The sequence below is a fragment of the Phasianus colchicus genome, chromosome 6 (genome assembly GCF_987193195.1).
Source record: "Phasianus colchicus chromosome 6, bPhaCol1.hap1.1, whole genome shotgun sequence".
In the NCBI taxonomy this organism is placed as follows: domain Eukaryota; kingdom Metazoa; phylum Chordata; class Aves; order Galliformes; family Phasianidae; genus Phasianus; species Phasianus colchicus.
The window spans coordinates 31,728,873-31,746,692 of NC_143441.1; the positions used below are offsets into that span (position 1 = coordinate 31,728,873).

At 37.5% G+C, this 17,820-nt stretch overlaps 1 protein-coding gene across 4 annotated transcripts in view; it reads right to left on the minus strand.

Moving 5' to 3' along the window:
• CDK14 (cyclin dependent kinase 14) overlaps positions 1-17,820 on the minus strand; it is a 308,561-nt gene that overhangs the window by 171,602 nt on the left and 119,139 nt on the right. For all 4 annotated transcript variants that reach the window (XM_031614434.2, XM_090142825.1, XM_090142826.1 and 1 more), the window contains one exon: positions 10,121-10,215. In XM_031614434.2, coding sequence (XP_031470294.1) covers positions 10,121-10,215 — 95 coding nt within the window. The remainder of the gene's footprint in view (positions 1-10,120; positions 10,216-17,820) is intronic.

The following is a 17,820-nucleotide window of genomic DNA, read 5'->3' on the forward strand; positions in this document are numbered from 1 at the left end:
TTAATTTTAAGAACTTGACTTTGCCACCTAAAACTACATTTTGTGCAAAATCTGTCATGCTTTAAGTAAGCAATTCAACCTCCTCCCATCAGTGCCTCCCACAGAAGCAATTCCACTGGCTCTGTGGATGCAATCTACATCATTAAGAGTTGTGAAAGACTAAAGCGACGTTTCTGAGACAGTGAAACTTCAAAGAAAAAGTTTGTAGGTACAAATGAGAATTTTTCTGAGGCAAATTAACCAATATTTTTAGCATCAGATTTCTTCAAGCAGATGTATTTTGCTAAATTAGACTAGAAGATCATTGCTCCAGAGATGCAATTTGAATTTGGTATTCTGGCTCATGTAGCTGCATGCCCTTGAGGTAGGCTCCATCAAGTCTTCGTGCTTCCTTCTCTCAGCTATATAAAACACAAACTCTTACCTCAGTGCACATAGCAAGTAACTGGACTTCCACCAGAAAACTCTGCAAGTCCCAGGATCCTCCCTGGATGGACATTCACTAGCATGAATTCTAGTTAGGGACTAGAAGAGAAGGAATAGAAAACTACCACTCCAACATGCTATTTCCATTCTTCTATTTCCAAACTCCATGTAGAAGTACATCAGTCAATGCCTACTTTTGACCTACTAAACCTGCATAAATTTCAAATATTTTTCTCCCTGTAAATTTTGTATTTTGGTTCACATGAAGAAATGTATTGGAGTTTTGCTGTAGATTCATGGCAGTGTATGAGTGTGCTGGTCATTTCTGTTCAGTAAGGCTCTGTTTTAGGCTAGCAGACACATGCATGTGTATGTTTGTGACCATATTGTGTATAATTGTCTGCTGAGGGGAAAAGAGCCCAAGTTGATATTTATATAGCTGAACCAAGGTTTAAATACATTGCATTTTACTTCTGGAAGAAAGAGAGTCTGCAAACAGAGAAAAAAAAAAAAAAAAAAGGAAAAAAAGAGACAAATGTTGATGATACAGACTCCCCTTGAAGAAAGAATTCTGATTATGAATAAATGAGTAAACCACAGCCTACAAATGTCCTCAGATATGCTCTGTGTCTCACTTGAACATCAAATATTTTGCTCAGCTCTCTTACTCAGAAATCAGAGGCTCTGCTAACTTACACAAAATGTGTTCAGACAAACAGCAGGATGTCCACTTTTAAAGGCACTGCCAATGACATGAAATGGGCTCTACTTCCACAGCCCTTTTCCATAATAATTTGACTGTCGTTCTCTTCTAGTTAAATTTCTATTTTCCATGCAATACATTCCCTTTCCCTCCTCATCCTCAGTGATGATAAATCTACATGTGACTTAGCTGTCCCATAATTCTGCTTAATTTGTTTCAGCTGTCATTTTTGAAGCTGAAATGCATGCAGAGCCCGGGGCTTGTGAACGGAACAGGAAGCATTTCCAACCACATTCCCATCATGTAAAACCAGCAATGTGAAAGAACCCTTCCATTAAAACAAAAACTGCACTATTTGGCTTCTGGCAATGACATCATGCAGCAGACAGATTGTATTGTTTCACTTGGGCAGCAAGACTGTTGCAAGCCATTCTTTTCTGTTAAAAGGAGAGAACACATTATTCATGCCCTAGCAGTTTTACTGACTAAAATACTGTCCCTTTTGTCACCGACAAATTCTCAAACTGATAATGCAATTTACCAATAAAAGCACAGGCAGTGGTAATATTTGATGTGACAACAGAACAAAGAGAAGTTAATTCCATTTAAATTGAATGTATCCTCTAGCCAAAGCATTCTGCAGATTACTGCACAACAGTTCAATATTCTGGTGTTTTCAAAAATGTCACAGACTTTCATTTCCATGTATTTCTGTGACTTTCTACAATTCAGGCTTCCCCCATACGAGAACACACAGCGTTAGCCATGCCCACATAGAGTGCCCTAAAAGCCATCTCTGAGCAACTTCCAGAAAAACAGCAGAAGGCAATAGCAGCAGCTGGCTTAAGTAGGAACGACTTATATTAGGGATTCAAGAAAAAATATAAAAAAGAAAACAAAAACAAGACATCCTTAATAAAAACAATTTTGCTAACAGATGTTTCCAATGATTTGGATCCCTCTCACATGGCCAATAAAGGCAAATATATGAAAACATATGAACATTTCTATGTAGAAAAGGAGGTTGGGAGGCATGGGAGTACATGATACATTAACAAACCTACCTGAAAATCCCAGAGAAAAAAGGGAAAACACAACTGTGTGGGTGGTATTAGACAACACATATTTATTGATACTAAGTCTTAGCTCATTGCATACAGAACAACCTGGTCTGTGACTCAAATGTGTAGGACATAGTGTTTGCAAAGAGTTTGCGAGCAAACTACAAGGGTTTCAGCAAAATTCAGTTTTCTTCAGATGCCTCTTCCTTATTCTCTGTCCACCTTAATAACTGTATCAACCTTGCTTTCCATGTGAAGCAGGTTGAAGAGACAGTAAACACTTAATATGATTATTTTAAGAAGAGAAAAAAAAAAACATCTCACAAATCAGTAAGAAATTTTACTATGATCAAAATGCAGCAGCAGATCATCACCTTGTTTAAACTGTGATGGAATTACAGTCCTCAAAGTCAACATGTTGGGACAATTTTTACAAATGAGCAACCTGCAATGCGCGTGCATGGTTAAGTGTGTGCACTCTTTAATTTGCTTAATCATTGGGTTTCATACAGCACTGACTTATACTCCCTATATCAGCTAACTCCACAAATAGAATAATAGTCATCATCATCACATTTGAAGATACAGAAAGTTTCTCCTTAGCGTATGACAGACAGCCCCAAGCTGACGGGGACAGAGGTCACCCCAGGACCTTGTAAAGCAGACCACACACAGCTGAGAGCTGATGAGGCACAAACAGCCACAACAGAACACCAGGTACAAACACCAGTGTGGTCACAGTAGTAGGCTGGACACGCCAGCGCAAGAAGAGTCTGCTATGGCACTGTGCTGTGCTACAAAGAAATTGCTACCTTCACAGCAGGAAAGAATAGTGCAAACGCTTTCACTAAAAGCTTCAGCATCCTCTGGCAGACCTCTCTCCACATTGGCTGAGTGGTTTATTTTCAGTCATGCCTCCTAATCCCAATTGTCCATATATAATCACAAAATTAATAAAAATTTTACGGGAAAAATTGCAGTTCAGACTAAGATGTGAAAAGAATAACAGTGCTACCATGGATTATACTTTTTATACTCAAAACAGTAAAACAAGAGTAAACAATCAGACCTGTTTTTACTTTCAATTGTTGCATCTATTATTCAAACTAAATTCTTGATTACACACTATTTTTTAATATCATAAAACATTTTATAAAGATAACTGCAATTATTAATATCTTTATTCTGATTCCAAGGTTTTTTAAAAATATAATTATTTTGCCAGAAATGCTCACCCCAAGTTTCTGTTTCCAACAATGTCTTAGATCTTTATTTTCTACCAATAGTACTAAAATAATATGAAGATGCATAATGCTAATTGAGAAGGGAAAATCTATTTTTAAGATTTACAGTCATGACTCTCCAACTGTTTTTGTCTTCTCCCCCTAATCTGCATCCAGTAAATCAGAGTATTTCATTGTTAGAGAAATTAAACAGCAGTTACAACACACATTATTGAAGAGCAAGAGAAAATAGTTTAACTAGATTGGACAGTCTCTAAGTTGAGACACTGTCAGGTTTCACCTCAGAGGGAACAGGACAAAGTCAGTTTATACTGAAATTAAAAGATGAGGAATTTTACTTTTAGTAGAGTTGAGCACAAATCTGTATTATACAAGGGCTGCTCTTCAAGTAATGCCTCCAATTTTATGATGTTGTCCCATGAGATGGATGCTGGTGATGTGGTAGTAGAGGCTGAACCTTCCCACCAATATTGCATTACATTTTTTTGCAGTGTGACAGAGGGCAGCAGAGGGGCAGCCTGGTAAAATGGTGCCTGCCTTGGAAGTGCATATGAAGCAAAGATGTCACTGAATTCCTCCACGTGGAAGAAATTGCACCTATTGACATTCATCACTGATGAACATTTCTGGAGACCAAACAGCAGATGTGAGCACAGCGAAAGCACCACAGTGAGTGGTGCATTTCAGTAATGACAACCGTGACGGTTGGTCGCCTCTTCTGGTGCAGCTCTTGTTCATTGCCCTCAAAAATACTTAGCTAATGGTGTTGACTGTGTCGAAAAGCAGTGTTTTGTAGCTGAGAATTTGCTCTATCAAATAGTGTTGTGCTCTAAATGTTGTAGTTTCCATGGAAACAAATAGGAGGCATTACTTTCAGAGCGACCTACATAGAAATTACCAATTTAAAAAACCCTGAAACTAAAACTGCCAGTAGTAGAGAAACCATCACTCCATAGTAACTTTTTCAGTGCTTTGTTATCCTTATCATTAAAGAGTTTTATAGTTTAATCTCATTCTTTCTTACTACAATCTTAGGTCATTTGATTTTTTTATTCTCTTTACCACTGACATGGAAATAGGTCTCTGTCGTTATGATTTATTCAGGAGTTTTCAACTATCTCATCCTTTTTTCCCCCTCTCCCCCCAGCCCCCCCCCAAACAGCCATACTTGACTTCTCCTCATAAGCCATTCATTCTGAATGGTTCCACTTTCCCTCTCAGGTTTCCAGTTGATTTACAGAATCATAAAATCCTTAGAGTTGGAAAGGACCTTTAAAGGTAATCCAGACCAACTTCTCGGCAATAAACAGGGATCGAGCCTCACCTTGAAAGTCTCCAGAGATGAGGCATCCACCAGTTGATTTCTATTTTGCTTGTGGCCTTACCTGTACTGAGTTGAGCTTACATAGAATATCTTCCTTGTTTCTACCATTTCATTTGCATGCTCAACTATGGTATTACTTATGCTCTGATTTTTTTTGTTATTGTTTCAGGCTTTTTAACACTCTATATTGAATACATTTCTTACTACTTAACTAAAAGAACAACAGAACATTGGAAAGCACACTGTAAAACTAAACATTTGATAAGGTTATAAAAAAAACATTGGTAAATGGTACAAAGAATAGATACTGAGATAGGCAAAGCCTCCCAGTTTGTTAGACTGACAGTCTTGATTAATCTTCAGATAGGTCTGCATATACTTTGTGAGACCTTCAAAGTAAAACAGAGTAACATTCCTCCTCACGCTAGGCCTGTGTCAGCCTTTCACGAGGCCTCCTTCACCTAGCAGAAATAGCTGAGCTTTAAAAATAGATTTTTTCATTCCTTCTTCCCTGCTGATTCCAGAATCTGGCAGTCTCTACCAGACACCAAAGCAGCAAGCAATTTCCTTCTCAAATCCCTTCTGAATCCCTGTCTCCCGAGGCTGACTTTGCATTTCCAACCTACACTTGGACATTAGCATTTCCTATCTCCAATTTGCTCATTAAAAATTGAAAAACAAAGCTTTCCCAAGAGCAGTATTCCCCTTCAGCCTGTTCTTAACAGTAGAGGATTTCCTTTCTCTTTGCTCCCTTGTCTTATTGACTGCAATTTAAAAAGTCCAACTTGAGGCAAATCTGGGTAATGAGGCAGGGGTTTAAGAAACAGGGGAATGGTCAAGGAAAGTGGAAACTATCAAATTTACTGTTGTCATGCCTGGGAGCCCTCAAAAACTCTGCTCCTTCCCTGAGCTGGACAAAGATAGCTCACTGCAAGAACCTCCTGGTTTGACACGCACCTTGACCTCAAAAGGGAAGAAAATGGCCCAACATTTCACTCAGATCAAAATAAGGTAGCTAAGCTGAAATTAAAGCAGCTCTGAGACTCTACAGGCTTTCCATGCTCTCTCTTCTATGAAGACAACACTGTTTTTACATACCACCAATTCCATCCTACCTGTAGATTCAATATGTTTTCACTAATAAACAGAAGAGCAATAATGTGCTTTGATCCACATTATTAACAGATGAGAAACTCAACATTTTCAATGCAATTTTTTTTTTAATCCTTTTAGGTAGTGAGCGTTGACAATTCTCTTACATAACACTTTTCTAAGCCATCCCATGTCAAAATCAAAATCTCAGATCTCAGAACTTCAACTCTGTGATGCTTAATTGCAATAAAGAGCATATAGCTGATTTTTCAATCAACACTAAAATGAAAAACTTGCATCTTTTCTTACAGGAAACTTACAGGAGGAAAATGTAGTTGGTTTACTTCATTAAGACAACTCATATAACAAGTTATTTTAGCTGTGGTAATCAAGCAATGAGAATTAAGCTTTCTTCTTTAATATAAAGTAATCTTTAACAAGGAAAAGCATACAGAAAGATTAAAATAGGCAAGGTAATTGAAAGTGTTTGGTTCTAAATTACACTATTAGATTAGTCTGGAGTTTTTTTTTTTTTTTTCCTGTTGAGGCAGAAGTAATATTACTCATTACTCATACTTCCAGTTATAAATGTATTTGTTCTCATTTAAAATCTAGTTCATAAATATTGAAAGCATAATGTAAAGTACTGCTATACAAGCTCACTGTTATAAGCCAGGAATAGGATAAGTTACCAATTCATTTATGGATAATAATATACTTACATAATTACACATAACATTAAAGACCTCATTATCATTCTAACAAGCCAGTTGCAGTATGCATTGGTTTGAATTGCCTTTCAGGAATTGACTGCTTCTAAATACAATTGTTTTTAAATACAAAAGTCAGGAATCAAATAGTGTCAGCCACTGACAATTATAGTAGAAAGAGATGTGAACTCATCTTCGGAGATGTCCGTAAAAAGGTCTGAGATCCTATCTGTAAAATTCTTAATTTCCCTTGTCAACGTTGGCCACATCAGTGCCACTTGCCATACAACTTGGGGAAAAGGGGAACTAAACTTATGTGAACAGCCTTCATCAAATTGTGAAGCTGAATATGCCTTTTTCATTTGGAAGCCATTACGATTTTAAACAGCATATGCAAAACGTATCAAAATTTGACTTTTTTTTTCAGGTTCTGTTTAGCACACATCAGTACAATTAACTTCAAAAAAACAAAGAAACCACACAACAACAGCACAACATTTTCCATTCATACACGAAAGACAATACCAATCCTTCAAGGTTTGAACAGCTCATCCTTACAACTCCTCACATCATAAGCAACAGTTCTTTTCAGCTTCCTTTTCAGTATGCTTGAATGACCAACAGTAATTACATACAGCTGATGTAAGAGTTACCAAAGCATAGAAAGAAATTATGTCCTACTGCATATACTAAATTATTTTCAATTAAGTTCTTTTATTTGAAAGGAGCAAGCCTCCTTTCTTAACTTCCACAGAAATATCTAGCATTCCTTACAATACCAAAATGCTTATTGTGTGGATTGTGAAATTTCCCAGCTGTATACAACTGTCACATATATTTTTAAAGATTGATTTGTCTTGCTTCCTGTTACCATTGAGGTTAGAAAGTTCTGTCATGTTTACTTGTCTAACCAAGTTCCACATAAAAGAAAAATTCTAGGTAGAGCTACTCAGGGAATTTAATCACTGCCATGTTTCCTTTTGGAGGATATTCTGCTTGCAGCTTTTAACTTATTATTGTAATGCATTTTGTTCTGAAAAGTGCTACGTGAAATTAAATTTCATTCTCCTCTTTCAGGCTGAAACTGAACACCTCTGATAACCTCAGATATTTCATCAGTATTAATTTCCGAATGAAATTGTCACCAAACTAGCAACCCAAAGTTTCCATTTGCTGGATTAGTAACCGTTCATCCCAAATTTAATTATGAAATCTAATTCAAAAGATTTTTACTATATTTGAAATGGCCAATAGTAATTAATGGCAATAGTGTATGAGTTCCATGATGTTTCTTTACAAAATAAATCAAACTCAAGCCCTCCAAGGTTTGTTCAGCCTGCCCTTTGAAAATGTCCACCACTCTGTAGCTTTAATTGCATAAGTATTTCTATTGATTTTAGTAGAAATCACACATAATATTGAGTTAAGCCCTGTGCAGATGTTTTAAAAAGCATTACAGCCATAGAGCTCAATAACATCAATTATATAGCTAGCTTGCATAATTAACCAGCCAAAATTGGTAGATTTAAATGGGCAACCTTAATTCTTGTCTCTGCACATTCATATTGTGCGCTGAATGAACAAAAAAAGAAAAAAGGTCTTAGTGATCATGCAATTAGAACTGTATCATGCACATAGTTTAGGATATCTTTAAGCAGTAAGTATTATCAGAGAGCATTATCTATCCAATCAGCCCATAACTTCACATTCCAGAATAATGAAAACAGTCTTTTTAAAGCAGTTCTGTCATCTCACAGAGTAGGAGTAAGCTACAACATGATTAAGATATATTCCATAGGCTGGTTAGAGAGAACAAAACATCCTTCCCCTTCTTCCTCAGCACCACCTTTCCAGACACTGTCCACCAGCCAAAACAGCGTAATGATAAAATACTACTTGAATCAGTTGCTTGAAACTGTTATCAAACAAGATCCTCTCACAGTTTTGATTTCTACCAAACACAAGGGGAATAAAAAAGTGTAGCACCAGTAGTTTTGATCACAAAAGCACTCTGTTTAAAGATAAATATCTAAGTGAATTCAAAAGAACAACTGCTGCATGAGGTTCAGTTTGTGCCCATGCTTACTAAGGGTGGCAACCTGATATAACACATGTTGAGAGCTGGAGTTTATAAACACTACTATTCCATGAAAAATTCAGAAAATTGATATTAATATTATATGCAAAAACATCTATTTTAGGGATAAATATATTCTACATATCTAATTTCTCAGCCATTTCTGATTAAAACAGCTAAATACAGCCAAAGATAAAAAGAACTGCATGAACTTGCATTTATGTCTGCAAGTAATTCTACACTGACTGTTAAATGAAATTAGATACCAAAGCTCTTCCTATGCTAATACAGTTTTTAAGTTAGGGGGGACAGAGGAATCACATGTTTTAAGAAAAAGTATTAGATTTGCATCAATACTCACATACTTGAGGAAAACAAACGTAATGCATGCAACTGCTCACTAGGCTCCTATAGCTGAATACCTTTATTTTTAAAATGTAGCATTTCTATGCAAATAGACAGGGTAAACAGCTTCTTCAGACATGAAGTTATGGACTATCAAGTAATGATTAAGGCATGCTATCAAGAAACACAAAAAAAATCTCATCTGCCTTAAGTAGGGACATAGTAACAGTAAGTAGGCAATTTCCCATTTCTAAAACTAAACGAGTAATCACTGTGTGTTATAAATGCAAAGCCTTACTGACTGCAACACAATAACAGATATTATGCTGAAAATTCAACCTTCTCTAAACTCATTTGTTTCTTTTAAATTACATGTTGTTGGACCCTTCTGTGAAAACTGGAGGTTAATTGTGATAGAACATTGCATAATTCCAAAGCCAAATGCTGAAGTACTTCTACATAAATACCATATGTTTGTCTCAGGGAAAGCGAAACGATTAATTAGGAGTTCAAGCCCAAGACTTTGGAAAGTAATACTCTGAACACAATTAGATCGTTACACTGTATACTGTGAAAACTGAGGTTTTAATTAGTACAAAACCATGAGCTATGGCAAAAAAAAACAACAATCTGAAATTCTGAATTGTGTGTCAGATTTTGTTTTTTTTAACTGGCATTGTTTACAACAAGACACTACACAGAAGCCAGTCACAACAAAAGCCATTTAAATTTGTCACACTTCTCTGATGAAGGAATTACCTGTTAAGAATTTTAATTTTGTTTTTCTTCTCACCTATGCTATCCTCATCTACTTTAAAATTATCTGTATTACATTAGTCAAGTAAATGCTCTAACATTCCTAGTTACAAGCATAACTAGGAAGCAAAATAATGAACCGGTTTGGGAAGTCCTTACAGAACCCTATAAGCCACATCTCCAGCTCTGACTGTGGTCTAGCCCACCCCGCACTCTGTTTCAGCACACTCCATTATAAAGCATCATCTCCTTTAATCTCCACTCTTCTAAAGAAAGCACATTGTTATTTTGGCCCAGTTCATAGATCACTGACAGCAAATAGCTTTTCCATAGTAGTCAATGCATTCTGAAATGTATCGAGAACGTTAATAACTCTACTCACCACATATTCAAAAACGAGTGTTAAAGTCTCCTTGGTGTGAATGATGTCATGAAGCAGCACAATGTTTGCATGTTTCAGTCCTTTCAAAAGAGAAGCTGAAAAGGAAAACATACATGTTATCTTAAAAAGGATCAAAATATTTCACTTTGGCCTATTTTTTTAGTGACTCAGATGATTATTTGATATCTTGACCTTCATAACCTGATAACCAAGAGTTGTACTTCAGCATCCTTTAACTCTATGGACTTCATTGCAGCTGAAGACCATGTGTTCCTATCCAGTGTGGTGCAGCAGCGTGATGGCTAGAGGAGGCTTAGCAGCCTCCTATAGGTGAATCAATCATTAACTTCAAGAGAATAACTTCTAGAGAGAGACATGGAACTTCTAGAGAGAGTAGACTGGGAATTTCTAGAGAGAGTCCAGTGGAGGGACAGAAAGATGATGAGGGGCCTGGAGCATCTCCCTTATGAGAAAAGGCTGAGCAAACTGGAACTGTTCAGCCTGGAGGAGATTGAAAGGTGATCTTATCAATGCTTATAAATATCTAAAGGGCGGGAGCCAAGTGCATAGGGCTAGGCTCTTTTTGTTGGTGCCCAGTAGGGACAGGATAAGGGGCAACAGACAAAAACTGAGATGCAGGAATTTCCATCTAAACTTAAGGAAAAAAAAATCTTTACTTTGTGGGTGACACAACACTGAAACAGGGTGCCTGGAGCGGTTATGGAATTAACTTCTCTGGAGACGCTGAAAACCCACCTGGATGCTTTTCTGTTAGACCTGCTGTAGGGAACCTGCTTCAGCAGTGGGTTGGACGTGATGATCTCCAGAGGTCCATTCCAACCCCTATGATTCTATGATCCTGATCAAACACCAAGTTTGCTTCTATACTCAAAAGAGCACTTTTTTGTCTGAACCTGGGAGGGTTTTGTGTGTTTTTTTCTTCAGTGTTCCAACACAACAAATTTCCAACCAAATTCTAAATCTCTCATATGAATGATGTTTTAAGCAGTAATTGTCCTTTATCTTACCCAAAGAATAGTATAGATTTGATGGCACCTTTTGCATTAGGTCATGAGAATAGAAAAATGGTGTTGTCACCGTATATTTTTTCTTTAACAGAACCAGTTCATGTTTTCAGACTAGTGACAAATAAAAATTTGGTGAACTTCTAGGTGATCACTCTCACTAAATTTACTTTCCTTCAGAATGCATATTTTATGTTTATACCATAATACATATTAAATATTCCACAAGTATGGCATATTTCAGCAATATGTGCTGACAAGCCGTGTGTTGTTACCAAAGTCATGCTGTTTTATCACCTCATGCATTCATCTGAACAGGACTATCAGTCACTACAACAAAGTAAATAATAGATACAAAGACATGCAAATAAGTGGCATAGTTCAGTAGTGAATAACAGAGAACTTCCTTCTCTCATCCTTCTTCTGTCATAGAAAATAACAAATCACCAAATGACACTGTCAACTTCTAAGACAGCATGCATCCCTCTCCACTGCTGTGTAAAATGGAAGTTAAGGAGCTCCCACAACACAATTATCCTTTGCTATCCTATCGAAAGTTCTCCATCAGACTGGGTAACTCCAGGGGTTATCTGGCTCTGTATTAGGATAGGTACAAATCACAACTCATAATGGTCTTTAAGAGATCCAACAAGCTGATGCCATTCAAGGAAGAAACACAAGAGCAACACAGCATCTGGCTGGATCAGTGCTGTCCTGCAAGCATCCTCAGCAGCAAAACTCCAGATCTTAGTAAAGTGGAAAAAAAGCATACAGCATTTTCAAAGCAGAATCACAGAATAGCCAGGGTTGGAAGGGACCTCAAGGATCATGAATCTCCAACCCCCCTGCCACATGCAGGGCCACCAACCTTCCCACCTAATGCTAGACCAGGCAAAGCAAGTCCACAGATATCCTGTTTCTAAACTTGTGAGTAAGCTCTATGACCAGGAATATGGCAGCACTCCATCTTGACTGAGGAGGTGAGAAGCAATGCCTCCAGTGAGCTGATTCAGCTTGTGCAAAACAGCTCATGCCACAGAGAGAATAGAGGAACCCTTTCTGTGCCCTGAATATGATGCTACTGAGTTGTAAATTTGCTATTACAATTATTAAGCACTTGATCAATGCATCTCTAGTCCCGATTAGTATTGCACAAATAGAGAAGAATTTTTTTTTTCTTCTGAAAGGAAAAGCTAGGTACAATTTTTCACAGGAGATTTTCTTGGAGTAAATTTTCAAAGGACAACAGTGCAAAAAATCTACTGAAAGAGAGAAAGACACAAACAGCAAACAATTAGAACAATTATTCCAAAAGAGTAGTTCTATCAGAAATATTTCTATCACTTGCAGTAATTGAGCTTTTCCCAGTTCTATTGACAAATAGCCACACATGCAGAGAGATTGGGAACATAAAAAATCTATGTCCTGGCAGAGCCTCTGTCAAACCATAATAGTATTTATGACCTCTGTCAGCTTTTGCTGTTCAGCCCATCACTTGAGGCCTCTAAATCCTCTGGTTGGCCATTACTATGTTACTAAAATCTGTATATGGGTCATTAAAGCTTAAACAGTACATCGAAAGCAGCTTACCCTGAGGTCTTTGCAAATATTCTTTCCTCTTTGGTCCCCTCCCCCTCTTATTTATCTTCTCTAATATCCAATTCTCTCCTTTTACAGTCTAAGTATTCAATATCTGCTATATATTACAAGAACGGCAAAGAATCACTTGCAGCTTGAGATTGTTGACTTCTCCCCTGGCCCAAGTGAAATATAGTAAATAATAAGGCACAGAAAGTAAAATTTTCTTAATTGAGCTAATTTTACACCATGGAAGCAAGAGGAAATTGCACTACCAATTTACATTTCAACAAACCAAGCGCAACTGTGGATACTAACAGAATTAACCCTTGGGTTTGCCTATCAGTATTGTGGTTCTGTTACTGATAGGATCACCAGTCTTTGTGGAAATGTTACCTTGCTATAATGAAGAAAAAAAAAAAAAAAAAACAGAAAAAGAAAAAGAAAAAAAAAAAAGAAAGAAGGAAAAGAAATAAAAATAAACAGAAAAAGGAAAATAGACCTGCTTGAGGTAGGAAAGCTGTTTCTTTTTCTATAGAGCACTTTAAAAACAAAATGAAATGTGAACTGATGGTGCTTGGGTGCTTTTTTCAGAAACGGTCCCTTTGAGAACAAATGACCAACACACCTAACTCAGTTGAGCAACTTTTTGCTTGAAGGGGATGGAACTCTGGATGAACTCCAGTTATTCAAAGGCAAAACCCAGAAAGCCACATTCAAGAGAATGAAAAGCAGAGTCCGGGGAATTCATCAGCATCACTCTGAGGCAAATTTGACTTCAACTTTGAAGCTACCAAAGCAGCTGCCACTGAAGCTCCATGAGACACCAGGTGCTGCTGTGCCTGATGTTACTTCTAGAACAAAACATCCTCCTTCGAATGCCAACTCAGTCCAGTGGTTATCACCCACAGATCTCACGCAAAGATGTTTTCTTTTAAGATAAAAGGACAAAAAATTGGTGAAGAAAATCAAACGTGGGAAAAACATACCAGTACTCACTTATCCTTAGTACATATTCTTAAAAACAAAATTATATAACGCTGCTTCAATGCTGCTGGCTTTCTTTTTTCACCCTCTGTATTCTATGTAAGATAAACAGATGGCAGCATTTTTAATTTATTTCCCCAAAGAGTTTTGAAGAAGTACAGTAGCACATGATGCTAAAATGCTTTTTTAAAACACTTTGGACAAAATATCATATGCATTTGAGTGGACAGGTGCTTTTTTTGTCACATGTGTTTACACGTTCTCTTACAGCAAATTCTAGCATTAAAAAACAGGGCAGAGAAATTAGTGTCATACTTCAGTAATTAATGACATCCAAGATGATCATTTGAGTGACTTGTACAGAAGTTCATGATTTGAGCAACTAAAAGTAATGACACTCAGCACTTATCCATCAAGAACTAATACATATTTGCATACCTAAAGGAAATACATTGTATTTGCCTGAATAACCATTACAGATTTCTCCTCCAACCAGAAGATGCTCTCATCTATTATGAACTCCTGGCAATCTACTTTATTGCTTGTGGTGGTCAAGGAGCTTTTTGCTGTTCCCAAAGGAGCTGGGTTCTAAAGTATGCTTCCTCCATGAGCAAGTCAATCCAGATGGACAGCAGCCAACTCCTACCCAAAACATGAGCAGCATTAGTAAATCAGTGCCTTGCTCCCTGCAGGATTTACAGCATCAGCTCAAGCCTGGCACTCCACTAACATAGCCAGACCAACACTGACTTACATCCGTAAGGTTTGGAAAGCAAGCAGGATCCAAACAGTCCTCTCACTAGCAGCTCTATCAAAAATGGTAACTTCTGACATGGGGAGCACAGTGAGCCTGAACATTAATTGCGGAGCTTGGATCATCTTATCACAATTTGTTCATTCTTGCAATTCCTGGCTATCATCCTGTTCTCACTTTGCAAAAAATCATAAGTCTCCACAGTGGCCCTGGATAAAAGAATCTCTGATGATTTCTAAATTGCCTGGTATTGCAGCAGCCTTGAAACTGTTCTCAGCAGTAACAAAACATCTCAGCTCTCATGCTGCTCAAATTTACCATAATGTACAACTGCTACTGATGCTCTCACAGATTACATTCTGTATGCAAAGGCCCCAGCCTACTCCCACCCTCCTTCCAAAAAGTGACTGTGACAATGCTGCTTTGCTCAGTGTATAGTAATTGTGGTGCTCTCTGAGGCTGCCACATACCAGTGCTCACCATCTCAGCAGCTTGCACACTGCTCCTCACACATGTTGTCCTTTTTCACTAATGTCACCATTACTCTCCTAATATTAGGAGAGTTTTATTCTTCAAGACAGCACGTTGTGGCAGTTTGCGCCTATTTCATACTGTTAACATAACATCTTGGCTGCCCTGTTTAATTTCTGAGACACTAAATCATGCAGGTTATAGTCAGTATCACAAATTTGGGAAAGCAAGTGATTTGCTCTATTTCAGGGCCAAACAACATATCTGCAAAATTCTGTGGCTTGTCACATTCTGCAGACACAAAGACACTCTGACAGACTGCCAACTTCTCATAAGCAGTTGGGTTCAGTCTCTTAATTCTGATCTCTCCTGGAAAGATGCTTTTAGTGAGAAAACTTTCACAGCTTTTTTCCTTATCATGTCTTCAGAACAAATATACCCAAAAGTGCCTTACTGACTGCACAAATCACATAAGCTCTGCTTCCTTTCCCAGAAACTTATGTTTTCAACTACACATATTTTACAGGGTTTTTTAGTTTGTTTGTTTTTTCATTTGGCCTCCAAGAACAATGCCCCTTATGCTTCTCATCCACATCCTACACAGGGGGACACTATGTGTGAAAAAAAAAATACCCAGAACTATGGGAACAGGAACCCAGCACAGGAACAGGAATTCACTCCTCTGTGTTTTGCATTAATAAATGTGTAGAAATTTCCTCCTCAGAAATGCAATCCCCCCAATCTACACTTTGCAATTTTCAAGTTCACCCATTTGAAATAATTTGCTAAGAGCACGTAGATTCATTTTCCTACAACCTCTATATTACACAATTCAATTCAGTGGAACTGTACATCCCTGGTAAGACTACAATGGCCACAGACTCCCCATGTTCTCACTACAGGATAAATTCTGCAAAATGATCATTATTTGTAATCTCAGGTAATTGACTTCAGAGCTGCACACCGGTAAATACACAGAATTAGCTAGCTTCTGCTCTGATCTTAGAGAGCACAATGCAATGAAGAGACACAGATCACAGTTCAGCTTTGACAGATTTCTAGGAAGAAATTTCTTAAAAATTTCAAAGGTCCATGAGCTACAGGAAGAGCAGAAAAAACGAAATTCCAACTGGTGATTATGTAGGCTTAGGTGAATTACCTACTTTAAAGCCAACTCCGACCTCACGACAGTCTCTGCTAGATTTAACAAATGTCCTTTATTCTAGTTTTCATTAAGTCACAAGAAAAATGATAGTTCGGCAATAAGGAAGTGCCTCAAATCCTTGCAATAAAAAATTTGCCAGCCCCTCAACTGTAGGCTGCTTTGCAGAAGGAGTGCTTGGAAGACATGAGCCACATCTACCTCCTCAGGCTGAAATTCAGTCTGACACATGAGTGGGCTGAACTTTTATCCAAGCATTTTTTATTCGTGAAATTTCTACTTACTGCTCCTACTTGAAAGTGTAGTATACTATTTAAACCAGATATAGAGAAAAAGAGCATGTATAACAACAGAGGCACCTTTAGCGTTTCTAAAGAGGCTGAAGCCACTTTGCCTATTGAACTGTAACAATGCATTGGAAAGACTGATCAAATAAGCCCTGAAAAGCATTACAAAATAATATACTCACAGATACACAGAAGACTGCTGCCATGTGAAATAAATGTCTCTTTTGTTACGTCCTAGATACAAATTTATGGGTTGTGTATTGTTCACGATGTTCTTCAGACACAAGTACACACGGAGGTCAAAAATAATGAGATATTATCTTACTAAAGCCAGACTGTCATGGAAAAAGACTGTAACATGCTGCTCATATCTTGACAGAGCCAGTCATATCTTGCCTTCACTTCACTTTCAGTACTCAACAGGAGGAAACTGTGTAAACCAAAAACACATCAGTGCTTATGGAAAACAATTCTACAACATAGGGAAACATGTGAGAGCGCCTGCTGCCTTTTTGTACACAACTACCATGACTGGGACTAATAGCACAATGTACTAGTAAAACTGGCACTGTTTTATCATGAGCTACTTTTTATTAGTTTTGCTATTTTGCTGAATTTCAGACACAGTTTTCATTTAAATATCTGTACTTTATCATAAGTTCTTTGCAAATTTTCAGTATAATCAGTTCCTCCATTTCTCAAAACATGGGCTCAAAACAAGGGTAATCTTCCCCTTGAAAAAAACAATCCTCTGTTTGAGTCAATACTTGAAACCTGAAAATATTTTGGATTTTAATACAGAAATACACATTTTGCCTTCTCTGTGAAAATCCTTTAAATTTGGTCTGGTTACAAGATTTTGAAATCACTTCTTTGGGTCAGTCTGACACTAGGTATGTCATTATGTAGTGACAGCATACAACTACGCAATGGCCTTATATGAACAAAAGAAAAGTTGAGAGCAAGTCTGGAAAAAGGAGAGGTAAAATTTTGGAAAATACTCTTGTAACTGTTGTTCTTAAAGGACAGAAGATAGGCACCTGGGCTCAGAGATGGACTATGAATGACTGGGATCCAGGACTCAAAGACAGGAAACCCAGATTACCCCAACAATGACTCTGGAACTGAGTCACAGATGAGAAAAAGGAATGAGGAATGCAGAAAAGGGGGAAGTGCATGAGGGGTTACAATCCACAGTGGAAGCTAGGATGGCAGCATGAAGAGAAATAAAAGCCAGAGGACAACCAGAGGAAGGGAGAGAGTGCACAAACAAGGCAAAAAAAAAAAAAAAAAAAAAAAAAAAAAAAACAGGGACAGAGCACAGAGTATGGGATGAGCAAGTACTGAAACTTAGGGCAAAGTAAAGGAGTGTACAGACATGTAGCACATATTCTCCACTTAAACCCATATCAGAACACAAGATTCCTGGTATAAGA